Below are 16,109 nucleotides of genomic sequence, written 5' to 3'. Positions count from 1 at the left end.
TGAGCACTTTGGTATATCCGTGACTTGGTACGAGGAAAACCATACGGGAATTTCAAATCTGAGAAAAATAGCCGCTTTTTGATATCCAAGTGTTGATACAAATGGTAAATACAAAAATTGCTAGGACTTAACCACTGAGATAGATGAGCACTTGGTGGTATCCAAGACTTTCCACAAATACTAGCCAAATCAGGGAAACATAAATTCTAAGAGATCTAAGATCACTAGCGAAGACCTTTTTCCACAAGCAATCCTGAGAAGCATCCAGCTTGAAGAAGCTTCCAAAAACTGGTGGCACCAGTATACCCGTTGAAAAATATATCCATGGTCTAGGACAAACAGGATATGGCAAGGGCCTGTCAACCAGTTATGTATAAAATCTTTGAGGGGCCAGTATAATATAGGTAGAATACAAATAGAATCTGAGAGACCTGTAACCAGTGGCATGGATTGTTGTGCAGGCATGAGACCTTTTTCCACAAGCAATTCTGAGAAGCATCCAGCTTGAAGAAGCTTCCAAAAACTGGTGGGACCAGTATACCCGTTGAAAAATATATCCATGGTCTAGGACAAACAGGATATGGCAAGGGCCTGTCAACCAGTTATGTAGCGCAAATAAAATCTGTGAGGGGCCAGTATAATATAGGTAGAATACAAATAGAATGTGAGAGACCTGTAACCAGTTGCATGGATTGTTGTGCAGGCATGACGGGTCACTGCACACATACACCTTCCAGACACAGATGTATAGTGTAATGGATTGTGGTCATGTAACAGCTAACATGTCGAAAAGTGAAACATTTATTGAGCGAGATGGCATGCAGCAGCTTAGTTGGGGGTGGACGGGAGATGTGCCAAGTCTTAATTTTTTTATAGAGCAGGAAGTGGCAGATACCAACATAGTTGTTTTTTCTTCTAATTTTAGTGTTTTACAAATTCAACCAGGAAATCTCCAATAGACCAATAAAAAAATTGCAAAACAACTAGTTTTAGGAATGGAAAATTAGAATAAACCTCAAATATTAAACAATCCATATAGTTTTTACCTCACTAGGGTCTTTAACAGAAACTAATATGCACAGGTGAAAACATAAAGATCCCTGCTGCAGGCAGGGACAAATAAGTAACAGTTCAAATTTGCTCTTTGTTTGTTTTCTTTTGACTGACATAATTTTTGCTTGTGAACGTTTGTTCATTTCTTGGCCAGCTCTTATATATTCGTCTTGTGAGCTTTGGTAATTATGTAAATGACTGTACTATGTTGCATCAAATTTCCAGGATGGGGGCAGCAGGGGATGAGGGGATGTGTTTCCAGGACAGCTTTTTTGAGAGCCTATTTCTTAGGGGATGGCTATTAAAAAGGGGAAACTTAAAAGAATATAAAAAATTTCAAATATTCATATGATAACATTGATAAGGCATCCATCGTATACTTTATAGAACTGTAATACATAACATTTGAGTTGAATTAAGATTTCACGTGAGAGTTGTGAACTAATTCCTATGCTGCTCTAGATTTGTAAAAATGATCAAGTATTGAATTGACCTTTAACCTCACCTCATTAGAAGTTTATATGAGCAGTGCAACCTAAATAATATAAAGGCAGTTCTAGGTATCACATTTAAATTCCACCAGCTTTACTCATCAAATGAATATCTCATGCGATTCAATAAGACCTAAGTTATCGGTTCGGGGGTAAATTTTTTTTTGTTCTTTGGGTTGTGGGTCAGGTTCGTCCGTACACACACACACACACACACACACACACACACACACACACACACACACACACACACACACACACACACACACACAGAGATATATATATATATCGTGACGAAAACCCAACAATAGAAGGGGTACTTTTAGGGTTTTTGGATGCAATAAAGGTCAAAAATGTCTGTTTTTGTTATGTTTTGGCGCTCAGCGCCTTTGGATATGCCCAGGTTCGTACTTGGGTTCGTACTTGGCGAACCCAAACACCTGGGTACGTACCCAGGGCTTACCCCACAAGAACCTGAACCCGGGCAAACCCGGTTTGGGTGTGTGGACCAAAACAGGCGAACCCAGTAATGTACTGATATCAAATTTAGACTAGTAATTAACATGTTTGAATGTAGAAAAAACATTCATGAAAGTAAAATATTGGGACCATAATCTCCATTCCATAGCTCAGGACAATAAATCACTGTACATATGATGTCTCCTAGGTAAACAGTAATAATAGTCTAATAGATTTCAATCATGTGTAACCCGCACCTAATATTCTCTTTGTCAGACAGTCTAAGAAATGATTATATGCTACACAAGTAAATTAGACCCTTTCCCCAAACACACATATCAACACAATTTTCAAACATTGACAGATAGAATCAAACTAAATCAAATACAGACATAATAATATGAGATGTAATAAACATTGTTATCATAAAGTCAATCATTGTATGCAACGCCCTACTCATTTCTATGGAGTAATGTATATTAAGTTGTGGGTGTTGTTCACCCCATGTACATTAATATTATGACTGCCCGAGTAGATGCAATGTAGTTACTGTGCAATGGAGGAATAGTTCTCTGTCTCACCTAGTACAACCTCTTCATATTGTGCCGAGCAATGCAATAGAGGTTCTTTATTACAGTGTTTCTAAGACATCATTGACCCAAGTACTTCTGTTTGTATATGTTAAAACAAATCAATGATACAAATCCTTCATTTCATGTTGTAATTATGTGTTTCTTATTAGTAAGATACAACATGCAGGCTAGAGTAATGAATTTTCTTACGATTTCACATTTAAGACCCTGGTGTTATAATTTTAAAATCAAGTCCTATAAATCATGCATCAACCTCTGCATATTGTGGCCAGCAATGCAACAGAGATCTTTAGTACAGTGTTTCTAGGGCATCATTGACCATGTACTTCTGTTTGTATATCTTAAAACAAAACAATGATACAAATCCTTCATTTCATGTTGTAATTTTGTGTTTTTTATTAGTAAGATACAACATACAGGCTAGACTCTAGAGTAATGATTTTTCTTATGATTTCACATTAGAAGACCCTGCTGTTGTAATTTTAAAATCAAGTCCTATAAATGATGCAACAACCTCTGCATATTGTGCCTCGCAATGCAATAGAGATGCTTTACTACAGTGTTTCGAAAATATCGACCCAAGTACTTATGTTTGTATATCTTATAATCATTCATTTCAAGTTGTATTTCTGTTTTTCTTATTAGTAAGATTCAACGTGTGGGCTAGAGTAATGAATTTTTTTATGATTTCACATTAGAAGACCCTGGTGTCGTAGATTTTAAATATCAAGTCCTATAATCAGGTGCTCATATTGGACAGCTGAAAACTGTTGGTTTCTTCCTCGTTGACAATTAAACATGGTGCAGGTCAGTAATGCATATATATGTACACATTGCAACTGCCTATTTATTTATTTCATAACAAGTTCTATCTCTGGAGCATTCCATCTAGATACAGGAAACTTCAGTTCTAGTGGGCAGCAATAAAATGTGCCTGTCCACAAAAGAAGCCATCCCAGCAGAGAGGAATCATCAATCATGGCATAAGACATTCCAACACATTTGGGCGGAGGCTAGAATCAAACTGTACGAGCTAAAATCAATCTTGGGTTTAGGTTTTGTACAAAAGGGATGGAGGGGCCTATGTGGGGGTCCTTGTGGGCTGCCCAATCCCCTTTTCTTATTTTGTGTTTCAAAAACAAAAATAAAAAAATGGGCCTTTTGTCTACTGGGTTGTAGGGGACGGCTAGCCATTCCCTAGCATATCCTGCTGTCCTCTGTCCAACTTTTGCAGTACCAGAAATCCTTTTTTTCTGAAAATTGGGGACGGGATGTTTCCTATCCATTCCCGCGATCCTGAAATGTCCCCTATAGGGAATGGGTTTGCAAGGGCACGTGTCCCTCGGGAACATAGAAACGACATCTAACAACTTGGACAAAGATAAAATTCAAGTCGAGTCTGGGGTTATGTAAATTACTAAATTGTAAACTGAACTTGACATTTGTGCACTCTTTGCAATGTTTATACATATTGACTATCCTATAAGACGATATGGTTCCTATTGAGTTTCTTGAAAGTGACTGTTAAGAGTTATCTTGAATTAGCTAATAATTATTTATTTAATTTAAGAGTTATCTTGTATTAGCTAATAATTATTTATTTAATTATTAGTTTATTATACTCTACGCTTAAGCTAAACTTAGACATTTAATAATATGGTAGGTACTTTATCCCTTTAGGGTTTCTTTAGGGTTGCACATCTTTAGGTTTGCATCTTCTCCTTTTATAAGGATTGTATTGTATTTTTCTATTCTATTCCCTCTCTGAATGATAATCTTTTTCTTCAGAGCCATTATTGTGTTTTTGTCTCCAATCTTCTCTTGTGACAGGTATTTTGCTTGCAGGTGCTCTTGGGATCTCTGAAGTTGTATTTTCTCAACTTCTTCATGGTATCAGAGCCTACATTTGCTACTGCTTGTTCCTGATTTTTCAGAAGATTTTTTTTGGAGGCAAGAGTTTCAGTTTTTTTTAAAGTTTTACTTTGGATCTAGGATGCTTCTTTGTTTCTGGGCATTTTGAGCACAAATGGAACTCATCGTTGAGCTCAGAACACCCAAAAACCCCCATTTTCATATAAAATTTGTCCAATTTGGACAACTTTGGCTCCGAGAATTTTTTTTTGATTTTGGCCCTTTAAGGGCACGTTTTTTGAGGAAAAAAGATATTTTTGGGCATTTTACGGCTTGCCCAGGCTGGAACCCTCACTGCCGACCGTCGGGGCCAGCCTTCACGGTAACTGCCGGCCAACAGACCGTGGCGGCTTCACCGTCGGCTACCGCCCGCCGCCCGGAGCACCAGAGCCACCACCCGGGACCCGCCCGCTGCTGCCGCCTGGAGCTCAGCCGCCACCGTCGCCGCCCGACCACCACAGCCCCGCCCGACCACCACCGCCGCCCAGCTAGAGAGCCACCTCCACCTAGTCACCTCCTCTTGCTCCTCTTTGAAAGTCTTTTTGATAGGGGGGAGGGTTTTTTGTCGTAACTTGGGCAAATGGAGTCGATTTTTGAAAAATCTTATATCACTGGAAAGCTCTTTTCGAGCTCTATTCAGATCTGGAGGTGAGATTTGCTGATTTTTTCATTTTGTACCTGTTTTTTGCCGTCGAAGTCAGAGCTCTTTTTTGCACTCCGAGAGCCATAACTTGGGCAAATGGACTCTATTTTCGGCAAACGAATAGGCGTCAGAAAGGTCTTGGAGAGCCCTATTCAGATTTGGGGTTCATTGTTCCAGAAATTTTACCATGTACACAAGATATTCGTTTGAATCTTGTTTTTTCTCTTGCCTTTCTTTCTGGCTCTCAGATTGTACTGGGGTTTGGTTTTTCATCTTGTGGGGGGTGTTATTTTACTATTTTCTGTAATTTACTTTTGAAAATCAGAACACCTAAAACTCAAAAAAACCTCTCTGCATCCTCTGTCTAGTTTGAAAGATCACTTAATTAAAAAAATCAAGAGCAGGTCCAGGTACATGTACAGGTACACATGGCAGATTCTTCAGTTGAGCTTCTTACATCCCAGAACTATCACCTCTGGAAAGCTCGTATGATGAGGCTTTTCAGATCACGAGGGTTGTGGTCCTGTTTGGATGCGGATTAGCCTCAGTTGCAACGTCCTTTTGAGATTCTTCAACATAGGAATAAGATGGATGAGGCTATGGGTGTCATCTCCTTACATGTTTCAGACAACTTGCTTTTTCATCTTGATGGTTTGCTCACTCCTCGGGCTATGTGGTCCAAATTTGATACTCTCTTTGGTACTATCAATGAGTTCAGAGCATTATAGATTGAGGCAGAGCTCTCTTCCTTGTTACCTGAGTCCTTTCCTCACATTGAGGACTTTCTGAACAAGTTTAAAACCACCAAATCTATCCTCCACAGTTGTGGTAAAAATAAGATAGACAGAGTGTATCTACCGGATTCTCTCTAAGCTTCGAGGTCCCTATCAGATATTTGCTTCCATATTTTATTATACTATGGATGCCTTGGGTACATGCTTCACCATGCTAACTTTTGATGTGTTCTGTGATCACTTGACTCGTGAGCAAGCTCACCTATCTCAGTTGGACACTCTCACAGGATCAAAGAACAAAGAATTGGTTGCTCAGACATCTAAAGAGAACAAGAAGTAGAAACTGAAGCCTGAGAAGGATTCAGTTGGCAGTGAGCGTTCCTCCAAGCCACCACCTAAGTCTGATTATAAATTGAAGTCCTATCCCAAACAGGAGAAATCTTCTAAGTCTGGTGAGTCTTCCTCCAAGACTAAGAAGAAATCAAATGAACTTTGTAGTTTTTGTGGCAAGGAAGGACATCTAGTTTCCCGGTGTTGGAAACGATTAGAGGCTTTGGAGGAAGCCATGCAGTAGCATCATATTTCTTCTCCCCAACCTCCATCTTCCTCTTCTACAGGGAAAGGACATGCTCTTTCTGCATGAGCTATTACTTCTGCATCCACTTGGATTATTGATTCAAGGGCTTCTCACCATATGACACACTCACAGCAGCTTGTTACCTCACTTGCTCATAGTGATACTTTACAGATTGCAGTTGGTGACTCAGCACAACTTTTAGTTTCAAGTTCAGGTTCTGTTCCATTGACAGGTGGTTGTTTTCAGGATGTTCTTTTGGTTCCTGACATTTCGACAAACCTCCTCTCTATTTATCAGATTTGTCATTCTGGCTTTGGTAAAATAGTTGAGTTCTCACCACATGATGTGGTTATTAGAGAGCTCCATGATCCTGATTTGGTTGTGGCTACTGGCAGTGTTGATCCTGATTCTCGGTTATACCGGTTTGATGGCTTTGAGAGTCCAGATGGTTCGGGTGTTTCTCTTGTAGCACATGCAGATTCAGTGAGGAGACTTTGGCATGAGCGTTTTGGCCATGTCAATTACAGATACTTACAGCAGATGAGCACATAGGCACTTGTGATCGGGCTCCCTCAGATATCCTGTACTGATGGTGTATGTCGAGGTTGTGCACTTGGCAAGCATCACCGGGATCCTTTTCCTACATGTAGAGCCACATGTGCTAAGGCACCCTTGGATTTGGTACACAGTGATCTTATGTCATTTCCGACTCCATCTTTTTCAGGGTCCAAGTATGTGCTCACATTCATTGATGACTTCTCCAGACGTACATGGGTGTACTTTCTTAAGTATAAGTCTGATGTCTTTGATTCATTTCGAGTCTTTAAGACATTTGTAGAGAAGTAGTCTGGTCTTTCTATCAGGAGGATACGTATAGATAATGGGAGAGAATATGTGAATCAAGCTTTTACAAATTTCTGCACAGAGCATGGTTTGCAGCATCAGTTATCAGTTCCTCACACTCCTTAGTAGAATGGTGTTGCTGAGAGAAAGAACAAAACACTATGAGAGATGGCCAATTGTATGCTTCAGTCACGTTCTATTCAACCTGCTTTTTGGGCCGAGGCAGTTAATTGTGCCACTTATATTTAGAATTGGATGCCTCATAAGGCATTGCGCCAGATAACTCCTGAGGAGGCTTGGTCCCATGTCAAGTTTGATGTTTCATCATTCCGATTTTTTGGTAGTGAGGCTTGGGCATTTATTCCAGATGCTCAGAGGAAAGCCATGGAGAGGAAGAGCTGACCACTCATATTTGTTGGCTACTGTGAGGATGTTAAGGGGTACAGGTTGTTTGATCTTGATTCCCGAGAGGTCTTGTTTAGGCAGGATGTCCAGTTTGATGAGCGCCTTCTTCAGATGGATTCTCCATCACCAACTTCTCCCTCACTGCCGCCTCCTCCCTCTTCATCTTTTGAGGATTCCTTATTCTTTGAGGATGATGTAGAAGATGGTCCACCATCCCCTCCACCACCACCACCCATAGCTCAGCCTTGCCCAAGTGGGCCTGGTTTACAGTTGATGCTGCTGGTTCTATGGCAGGTGATCCTTCAGACACTCGTCGTACTTGTGCACAAACATTTGGTTTAGTCTTCTGAGTCATGCCATTTCGGATGATCCTCAGAAATTTTCAGAGGCGACGGGTCACCCAGAGTGGGATAGGGCCATGGATGAGGAGTATTCTTCTTTGATGAAGAATCATACTTGGGATCTTTGTACTCTTCTGAAAGAAAGAAAGTTGGTTCGGTGCAAGTGGGTGTACCGTACCAAGTATGTTGCAGATGGTTCTAACTTCTATTAATAAGTATAAGGCTCGTCTTGTTGTGAACGGGTTTTCTCAGGTGGAGGGTATTGATTACTCCGAAACCTTTGCTCCTGTCGCCAAGATGAATTCTATTCGCTTTGTACTTCACTTGCAGCTTCACAAGGATGGACAGTTTTTCAGATGGATGTGAAGAGTGCCTTCTTGCATGGAGACCTTCATGAGGAGATCTATATGGAGCAGCCTCAGGGATTTGTGCAGGATTCCTCTTTGGTTTGCAGACTTCGACGTTCATTATATGGTCTCAAACAGGCTCCTCGGACCTGGTAAGAGAAGATGGACTCTTTCTTGCTCTCCACACTCTTCACACATTGTCATTCTGATCCCACAGTATATATTTAGCGTCAGGGGGATGATATAGTTATCCTTGTGCTCTATGTTGATGATCTTATCATTACAGGTAGCTCGTCCTCCTTGATTCAGGATATTCAGAGAGTCTTGATGGAGTAGTTTGAGATGATAGATCTTGGCCTTCTGCACTATTTTTTGGGCCTACAGGTTATTCAGTCTTCCGATGGGATTTCCATACTTCAATAGAAGTATGCTCTTGATATGCTTCACAGATTTGACATGCTTGCTTGCAAGCCTGAACCCACACCATTTCAGTCAGGTGTTGTTTTGTCTGCCACTTGTTCTACACCTTCTGTGGATCTTACCTTATATAGGCAATTGGATGGCAGTTTGTTGTACCTGACACATACTCGTCCGGATCTTTCCTTTGCGGTTGGTCTTGTCTCTAGGTTCTCCCATGATCCTCATGAGAGCCATTGGCAAGCTGCCAAACGTATTTTGAGGTACATTCGGGGCACTACACAGTTTGACATTCACTATACTTCAGGATCCCCTCACATTGTTGGCTTCATTGACTCAGATTGGGCTGGTGATGCTCATGATCGGAAGTCTACTTCTGACTTTGTTTTTTGTCTCGGTTCTTGTTCTATCACATGGTCTTGCAAGAAGCAGTCTGCTATTGCATTATCATCTACAGAGGCTGAGTACCGAGCAGTGGTGTTAGCTAGTCAGGAGGTTTTATGGCTTCGACAGTTGATGACTGAGTTTGGGTTCCCTCCTGATAGTCCCACTCTTCTTTGGTATGACAATTAGAGTGCCATTCACATTTCCTGCAACCCAGTGGAGCACCAAAGGACTAAACACATTGAGCTTCACATGCACTTCATCAAACAATTGATTCAGGATGACTTTCTCATCTTGGAGTACATTCCTACAGAGGAGAAGGTTGCTAACATCTTCACTAAACCTTTTGCATCTCCATGCTATCTTCAGTTGTGCTCTATGCTTGGGGTGAAGGAAGTTGTCCTTGGGGGGTCTTAATGAGGTCGGCCTTCCTTCATGTTTTTTTTATAGCATGCTTTTCCCATCTCTTTTTGGGGTAGAGTATTTTCCTACGTGGTTTTCTCTATTTCTCCGGTTCGTAGAGATTTGGTTGTGATTGAGTACCTTATCAGGCCTTGTTGCCGGGACTCAAATTTGTCTTCTTCATGTAGTTGCATTTTGCTTTCATGCATTTAGTTTTTTGGCTACTCCTTAAGTTCATCTTAAGGGGGGTGTTAGAGTTATCTTGTATTAGCTAATAATTATTTATTTAATTATTAGTCTATTATACTCTACGCTTAAGCTAACTCTAGGCATATTATAGGGGGGGTGTTAGAGTTATCTTGTATTAGCTAATAATTATTTATTTAATTATTAGTCTATTATACTCTACGCTTAAGCTAACTCTAGGCATTTAATAATATGGTAGGTATTTAATAATTACACTTTATCTCTTTAGGGTTTCTTTAGGGTTGCATATTCTCCTTTTATAAGGATTGTATTGTATTTTTTTATTCTATTCCTTTTTTGATTGACAATCTTTTTTCTTCAGAGCCATTATTGTGTTTTTGTCTCCAATCTTCTCTTGTGACAGGAATTTTGCTTGCAGGTGCTCTTGAGATCTTTGAAGTTGTATTTTCTCAACTTCTTCAATGGCCAAATATAGGCATTAAAGGCTTTCAGTAACTAGAAATAGTTCTGATCTATTTAGCTAATTTTATTCCATTTTCTAATGTTTGTTTTGGCTCGTATAGTTTTCTTGAATGACCAGATTTGTGAGGGATTGATTATTGGAGCTAATCAGTAATATAAAAAGAGATTGATTTTGTTAATATCCAAGAATGGCAAAAGTTGGTCAATGGGACTTGAAAATAAAAGTTACAATGATAAAGTACCATGGTTGAGAGAGAAGAATCCCGGGAGCTAAAAGAGTAACTAGACATTAAAGTAGAATGAATTCATTCATTTGAGTGTTTTGTGAGCTAGATATTTTATGCTAATTATTAATTAGTTTGGATGTTGCTAATTATGCGAGTATTATGTGATGTGCTTTTGATGATATGGTTACATCAGTTGGAAATAAAAGATGATGATAGTATAACCAGATTTCTGAGGGATTATTGGAGCTAACCACTAATACAAAAAGAGATAGATTTTGTTAATATCCAAGAATGACAAAAGTTGGTCAGTGGGACTTGAAAATACAAAGCGAACAATGGTAAAGTACCATGGTTGAAAGAAGAACCCCGGGAGTTAAAAAAGTAACTAGACATTAAACAAAGTACATTCATTCATTTGAGTGTTTTGTGAACTAGATTTTTTATGCTAATAATGAACCAGTTTGGATGATGCTAATTGTGAGTATTATGTGATGTGCTTTTGATGATATGGTTACATCAGTTGGATATAAAAATTGTGATAATTTATTGAAGCATGAAATCATAATGCAGGGGTGGCCTGGAGCTTCTTTTCCAATCAGTGAGGACGCACAATATTGATGTTCCTGTTAAGAGTGGAGAGAAACAGGTAGATGACAAAACTTTTGTGGATATGAATTTGTGTTTAATATAGTCTACTGCTCTACCTTGCTTTATATATTACGTCATCTGATGTGTTCCATTTGTCAAAGTAAATTTACAGTTAACTATGGAAGTACTGCTGTTCTGGATTCGGGATAATCTTTTGAAGGAGAGGCCTGAAATGTTTATCAAGGGAAAATCTGTGTAAGTGCTGAAATGTATTCCCAATTTGAAGGTGCTTCACTGCAAAAATGTTCACTCCTTCTGATGAAGATTAAGTATTTCAACAACACAGGATCTTTTTATCAATCATTTAGATTTTTTGTTGCAATTGACCAGGAAGCATGTATAAACACAAACTATATTTCTATAACCATCATCCTTGGCTTTTCCTTAATCATCCTTTTTGTACTTTTTTCTTTTTCATCATAGACCGAATATCCTATATGCTTCTATCATAGGCAAGAAAAATAATTGTGAATTAGTTTGTGCAGGAGACCTGGTGTGTTAGTTTTGATAAATGACTGTGACTGGGAACTTTGTGGGCAGCTGGAAGCAACAGTGGAGGAAAATGACAACGTGGTTTTCATTTCAACTTTACATGGTGGATAGGATTTTTAACTTGATGGCTTTCTCAGTCTTTCTTGCCTATGCCTATGCTCGTTCAACTTCAAAACAAAATTTTAATGAGCAAGATTTCTCAAGTCGCTGTATGAATCATCATTCTTCTTTAAACGTAATGTGATTCCATGGATGGAATATCTAGATTCTGCTTCACATATCATGGTTGACGAGGAGATATAATTTAATTTATGATTTCTCTAAACAAGGTGGTCGAGGAGATAATTTAATTTATGATTTCTCTAAACAAGGTGGTCGAGGATATAATTTAATTTATGATCATATTAAGATTGTCTAGGAGAGAATTTATTTTATGATTGTTCTAGCGACTCTACTTTCAGGAGGCGTCTTAGAGAACATGTATTTGCTAATTTTTATGGTCTAGTTCCTGATTTATATTAAAACTGTAAAATGATGCAAACTGAAATCACGTGCTTCATGATTTACATGCACATGTATGTTATGATAAGTCCTGGATGTAAGAAGAGATTTTCTTTTACAACTATAAGTTTACTGATATTTTTGGGTCTCACATACTTGTTGGTATTTATGAAAAAAAAAGTTTTACTTATTGGGTTCAAATATATCCTTGGGCAAAATATATCTAATAAAATGAAAATCCTATGATTCAAGCGTGGCCAGGCACATTCACTTTCACGTTATATTTCCTTTATTTAGCACTGGTTGAGTGGTCGACTTGCAATTAAAGAAATGACCCACAAGCTCATTATCTTACCAAATACTGAAAAGATAGATTCCTCAATTTGGGCTGATCCGAATGGTGCTAATATGTGCGTAGACATAAAATAAATGTCAAGAGGTTATTTTGAACGTCGTTCCTTCACTAGAGGTGATCGTTTTGAATTATTCTCTTAGAAGGAATTAGATATGAACGCACCTTTTTCTGAAACAAATTTCAAAAAGCTGGATTTGAGATTACTGGTTGTAATTCATCCTTGTTTCCAAACATCTGAATAACTGGTATAGAAGCTTTCCAAATGCTACAGGTTACAAAGTTTTAAAAGCCAAAATAGACAGGCACCCTGATAAACAGTTCTGCTCAAAGAATTTTTTTTCCCTTTCTTTTTTCTTTCTGGTTATAGCGAGTCCTCACTAGCTCTATCTTTCAAATATCGAGAAATTTCTATTGTGATTATATAAAGCACAGCCGAAAATAAAAGGTCTAAAACCTTAAAATTCATCATGAACAAATAATAGAACTATCACTACATCCATAATCATGGTCAATGATTAGTTTGGAAGTGCATCGTGGCCGAGTTGGGACTACATTGTGCACGGTATCTTGAATTGCCCACTTGAGGGTCACTAGACCATGACAGAGGCTGCTCCCACTGACTTAATCACTTGGTTATAGGTAGTTGAATGCTCGTGTTCTCTGGTTGTTGAGGAGGCTTTTTATTGAAATTGATTTTTATTTTTTATTTTTTATCTAATAGGATCATTCATTTTTGTAGTGGTGAAATTTGCATATCCATTCCCATCACAAACTGATTTATTTTAGTTTCTCTTGGATTGAAAAGATGTAGGCTGGGATGAAAACTCGGCGTATTCAACAATCTCCAGCAAAAGGCAGAATTTTTTTTACTAAAAAAACTGGAATACCTTCCAAATAGCGCTATAGAGGCTTTTTAAGGAGAAAATTCCATCTTATGGCCTTCATAGTCACACACTAACAAATTTAATTCAATGGGCACTCGCTCAATGCAAAAGAGCAAAACAAAAAAAGAAAATCTGAAACAAATTGCTTTGCGGTTAATGCATGGTTTGTTGAGGAATGCAAAAAGACAAGAAGAACTTTAAAAGAAACAAAGAAAGAAAAAATAAACCTCATAGTGTACAAGCAAATTTTAAGGAAAAAAAAACTGATTATTGGCATTTGCATGAAGATTGCATTAATGAAATGTTATGTTGTCATTGATGTCAATTAACCAGTAATGACATTGTTATAATGTTGTTTTGTAATCGATAGGAAGAGCTAGTAAATGAAACTGTAACTGGTAGTTAAGTTTGTGGAGTGAACCGATATTGTTAAGTATTGGAGAGTTGAACCGGTAAACCCTACCTGTTGATTTGATAAACCCTAACCGATTAAGTTTGGTGAAATGGTTATATTGGTTTATGATATGATGATGAGCGGTAATGATTATGACACGTATGCATATTGTATGAAGAGAGTTTCAAAGTGATTTTGGTGCGTTGAGATAACGGTTTTTGTCTAGGGAATGAGCAAGTATATTGCATGTAATGCAAAGCGCATGATGAGTTACTGAGTTCGATGAAGCGGTGATCAAGGAGCGGTCGAGAGTTTCTTGAATGATGTGCAGAGATTGTTATGTAATCCAACGGTCACACTTGAATCGACTTGTTTTTAATCTCTATGAGAGAATTAGGTTTTTGTTGTGTTACCTACCTATTGATTTGTTTATAAGGTCGATGAGTTGTTTTGTTTCAGAGTTGACAAAGTTTCAGTTGAGTGTGTGGTTGCCGAACCAGATGATGTATCAGTAGTTTGTGTAAAGGCAGATAGGAGCATGAAAATGATTTGAACAAGCAAGTGTAATGCTATTCAAACAGATCAACAAACCCTTGTTGTTTTCTAACAATTAAAACAGTTTTGAAATCCCCTAATCGGGTAAGCTCTAACAAGCTTAGTGTTATTCAAATCCTTTAACTAGGTGGTCCATTAGCTTGGATTTCAAATCCTTTACCGAAATTACTCCTCACAGGGTATTGCTTCTAACAAGGCATTATAGTCAATTTCTTAACCGGGTGGTCCCTAACAGGATCTATTCTTAACAGGACTTTTGGTAAAACTTTAACAAGCTTGGCTCCTAACAGGGCAAACTTCAGAAGAGTTCAGATAGTTATCTTGTGAGTCTTATCTCACCGTGGTTTTTCCCATTTGGGTTTCCACGTCAAAAATATTGTGTCAAGTGGTGAATGTTTTTGTGGTTATGTTTTCTATGGTTGATTTGCTTAACTACTTAATCCACTTTGATAAGTCATGATAACTGACAACAATATGAAATGAAGTTTTACTTATATCAGTAAAAGTATTTGGATGTTTACGAGTTTCAAGTTGTTTACTGTTAATCTGTTATAACAGTCAACCGATTTATTCTAGCAGTGATATTGAACTTATAGTTTACTTTGAGAGGTTGATTTTGAGATTGGTGAAAGTTTATATCAGTTTTTCTATCTACTGATTCACCCCCCCTCTCAGTAGTTGACCGGATCCTTATTCTTTCATCATACCATCAATTGGTATCAGAGCATCTCAGGTCCTCTAAGATCAAAGCCTAACAACTTGAGGTAACGATCTTGTAGAACATGATGAAGAAGGAAGGTCCGAAGTTTAATAGAGAGAACTATAGAATATGGAGTGATATAATGAAAATTTATATCAAGAGTCTAGGTAATCAATATTGGGAACATGTTGGTACTCAATATGTTGCACCTAGTGGGATTATGACTGATGTTCAGAAGAAAGAGGAACAAGAAAACAATCAAGCATTGGAGGCTATTATCAGTTTTTTGTCTGATGCAGAATATGTTGATGTCCATGGTCTGGAGACTGCATATGAGGTATGGAAGAAACTTGAAGAGATTTATAGCAGTGATGAACATGCGAATATTGCCAAGGAAGAGAGTCTAAGAGGAAAGTTTGATGACATGCAAATGGTTGAAAGTGAGAATATCCAACAGTATGGTTAGAGGATAAAATAGATAGTTGGTGAGATCAAGAGTGCAGGTGGTAAAGTGGAAGATGCCACAGTGGTTAGTAAAGTGTTGAGAACCCTGCTATCGGTCTACACTATCTGAGTTGCAGACATTCAGGAGCTAAAATCTATTGACTCCATCATTGGTAAGCTTACTGTTTTTGAATTAAATGGTTATGATGGTAGTGTTCAGAAATCTGAGTCTGCATTTAGAGCTTCAGTTTCTAACCCGTTTATGAGAAAAAGTAGAGATGTCAGTCATAGTTATGAATCTAGATCCAGTAGAGAAGTTGATGATGAAGACGGTTTGGTTGAGCTTGAAGCATTGTTGGCCAAGCGGTTGCCCAAAGGAATCGGTAAATACAAAGGTAAATTACCTTTGAAATGTTTTGCATGCAACAAGATTAGACACATTGCAGCTAACTGTCCTAATAGTGATAATGAGCACAAGCGAGAGAAGTTCAAGAAGTATAAGGGAAAAGGCAAAAGAGATTGTCTTATTGTAGTTGATGGTGGTATCACTGATGAGGAATTTGAGGGTGATGCTAATGAAGACATTGTGTTTGTAGTCATTAAAGAGGAAACATCTGATCAGAAGGCCTTAGTTTCTCGC

General features: G+C 38.3%; 1 protein-coding gene and 1 long non-coding RNA gene across 3 annotated transcripts in view; one reads left to right on the top strand and one right to left on the bottom strand.

Annotated features, from left to right (window-relative positions):
• Positions 1-12,258, top strand: part of LOC131065256 (ubiquitin-related modifier 1 homolog) — a 53,126-nt gene extending 40,868 nt beyond the window's left edge. Inside the window, exons 2-4 of one of the 2 annotated variants that reach the window (XM_057999727.2) lie at positions 11,067-11,142; positions 11,257-11,339; positions 11,621-12,258. In XM_057999727.2, the coding sequence (XP_057855710.1) occupies positions 11,067-11,142; positions 11,257-11,339; positions 11,621-11,747 (286 nt within the window). In that variant the 3' untranslated portion in view covers positions 11,748-12,258. The remainder of the gene's footprint in view (positions 1-11,066; positions 11,143-11,256; positions 11,340-11,620) is intronic. The other variant, XM_057999729.2, reaches the window with a different exon arrangement.
• Positions 1-12,903, bottom strand: part of LOC131065257 (uncharacterized) — a 53,223-nt gene extending 40,320 nt beyond the window's left edge. The window contains exon 1 of the long non-coding RNA XR_009111396.2: positions 12,655-12,903. This is a non-coding gene — a long non-coding RNA (uncharacterized LOC131065257). The remainder of the gene's footprint in view (positions 1-12,654) is intronic.
• Positions 12,904-16,109: the final 3,206 nt, after the last annotated feature.

Source organism: Cryptomeria japonica, chromosome 2 (genome assembly GCF_030272615.1).
Source record: "Cryptomeria japonica chromosome 2, Sugi_1.0, whole genome shotgun sequence".
Classification (NCBI taxonomy): Eukaryota; Viridiplantae; Streptophyta; class Pinopsida; order Cupressales; family Cupressaceae; genus Cryptomeria; species Cryptomeria japonica.
This window is presented reverse-complemented; position numbering and strand designations above follow the sequence as displayed.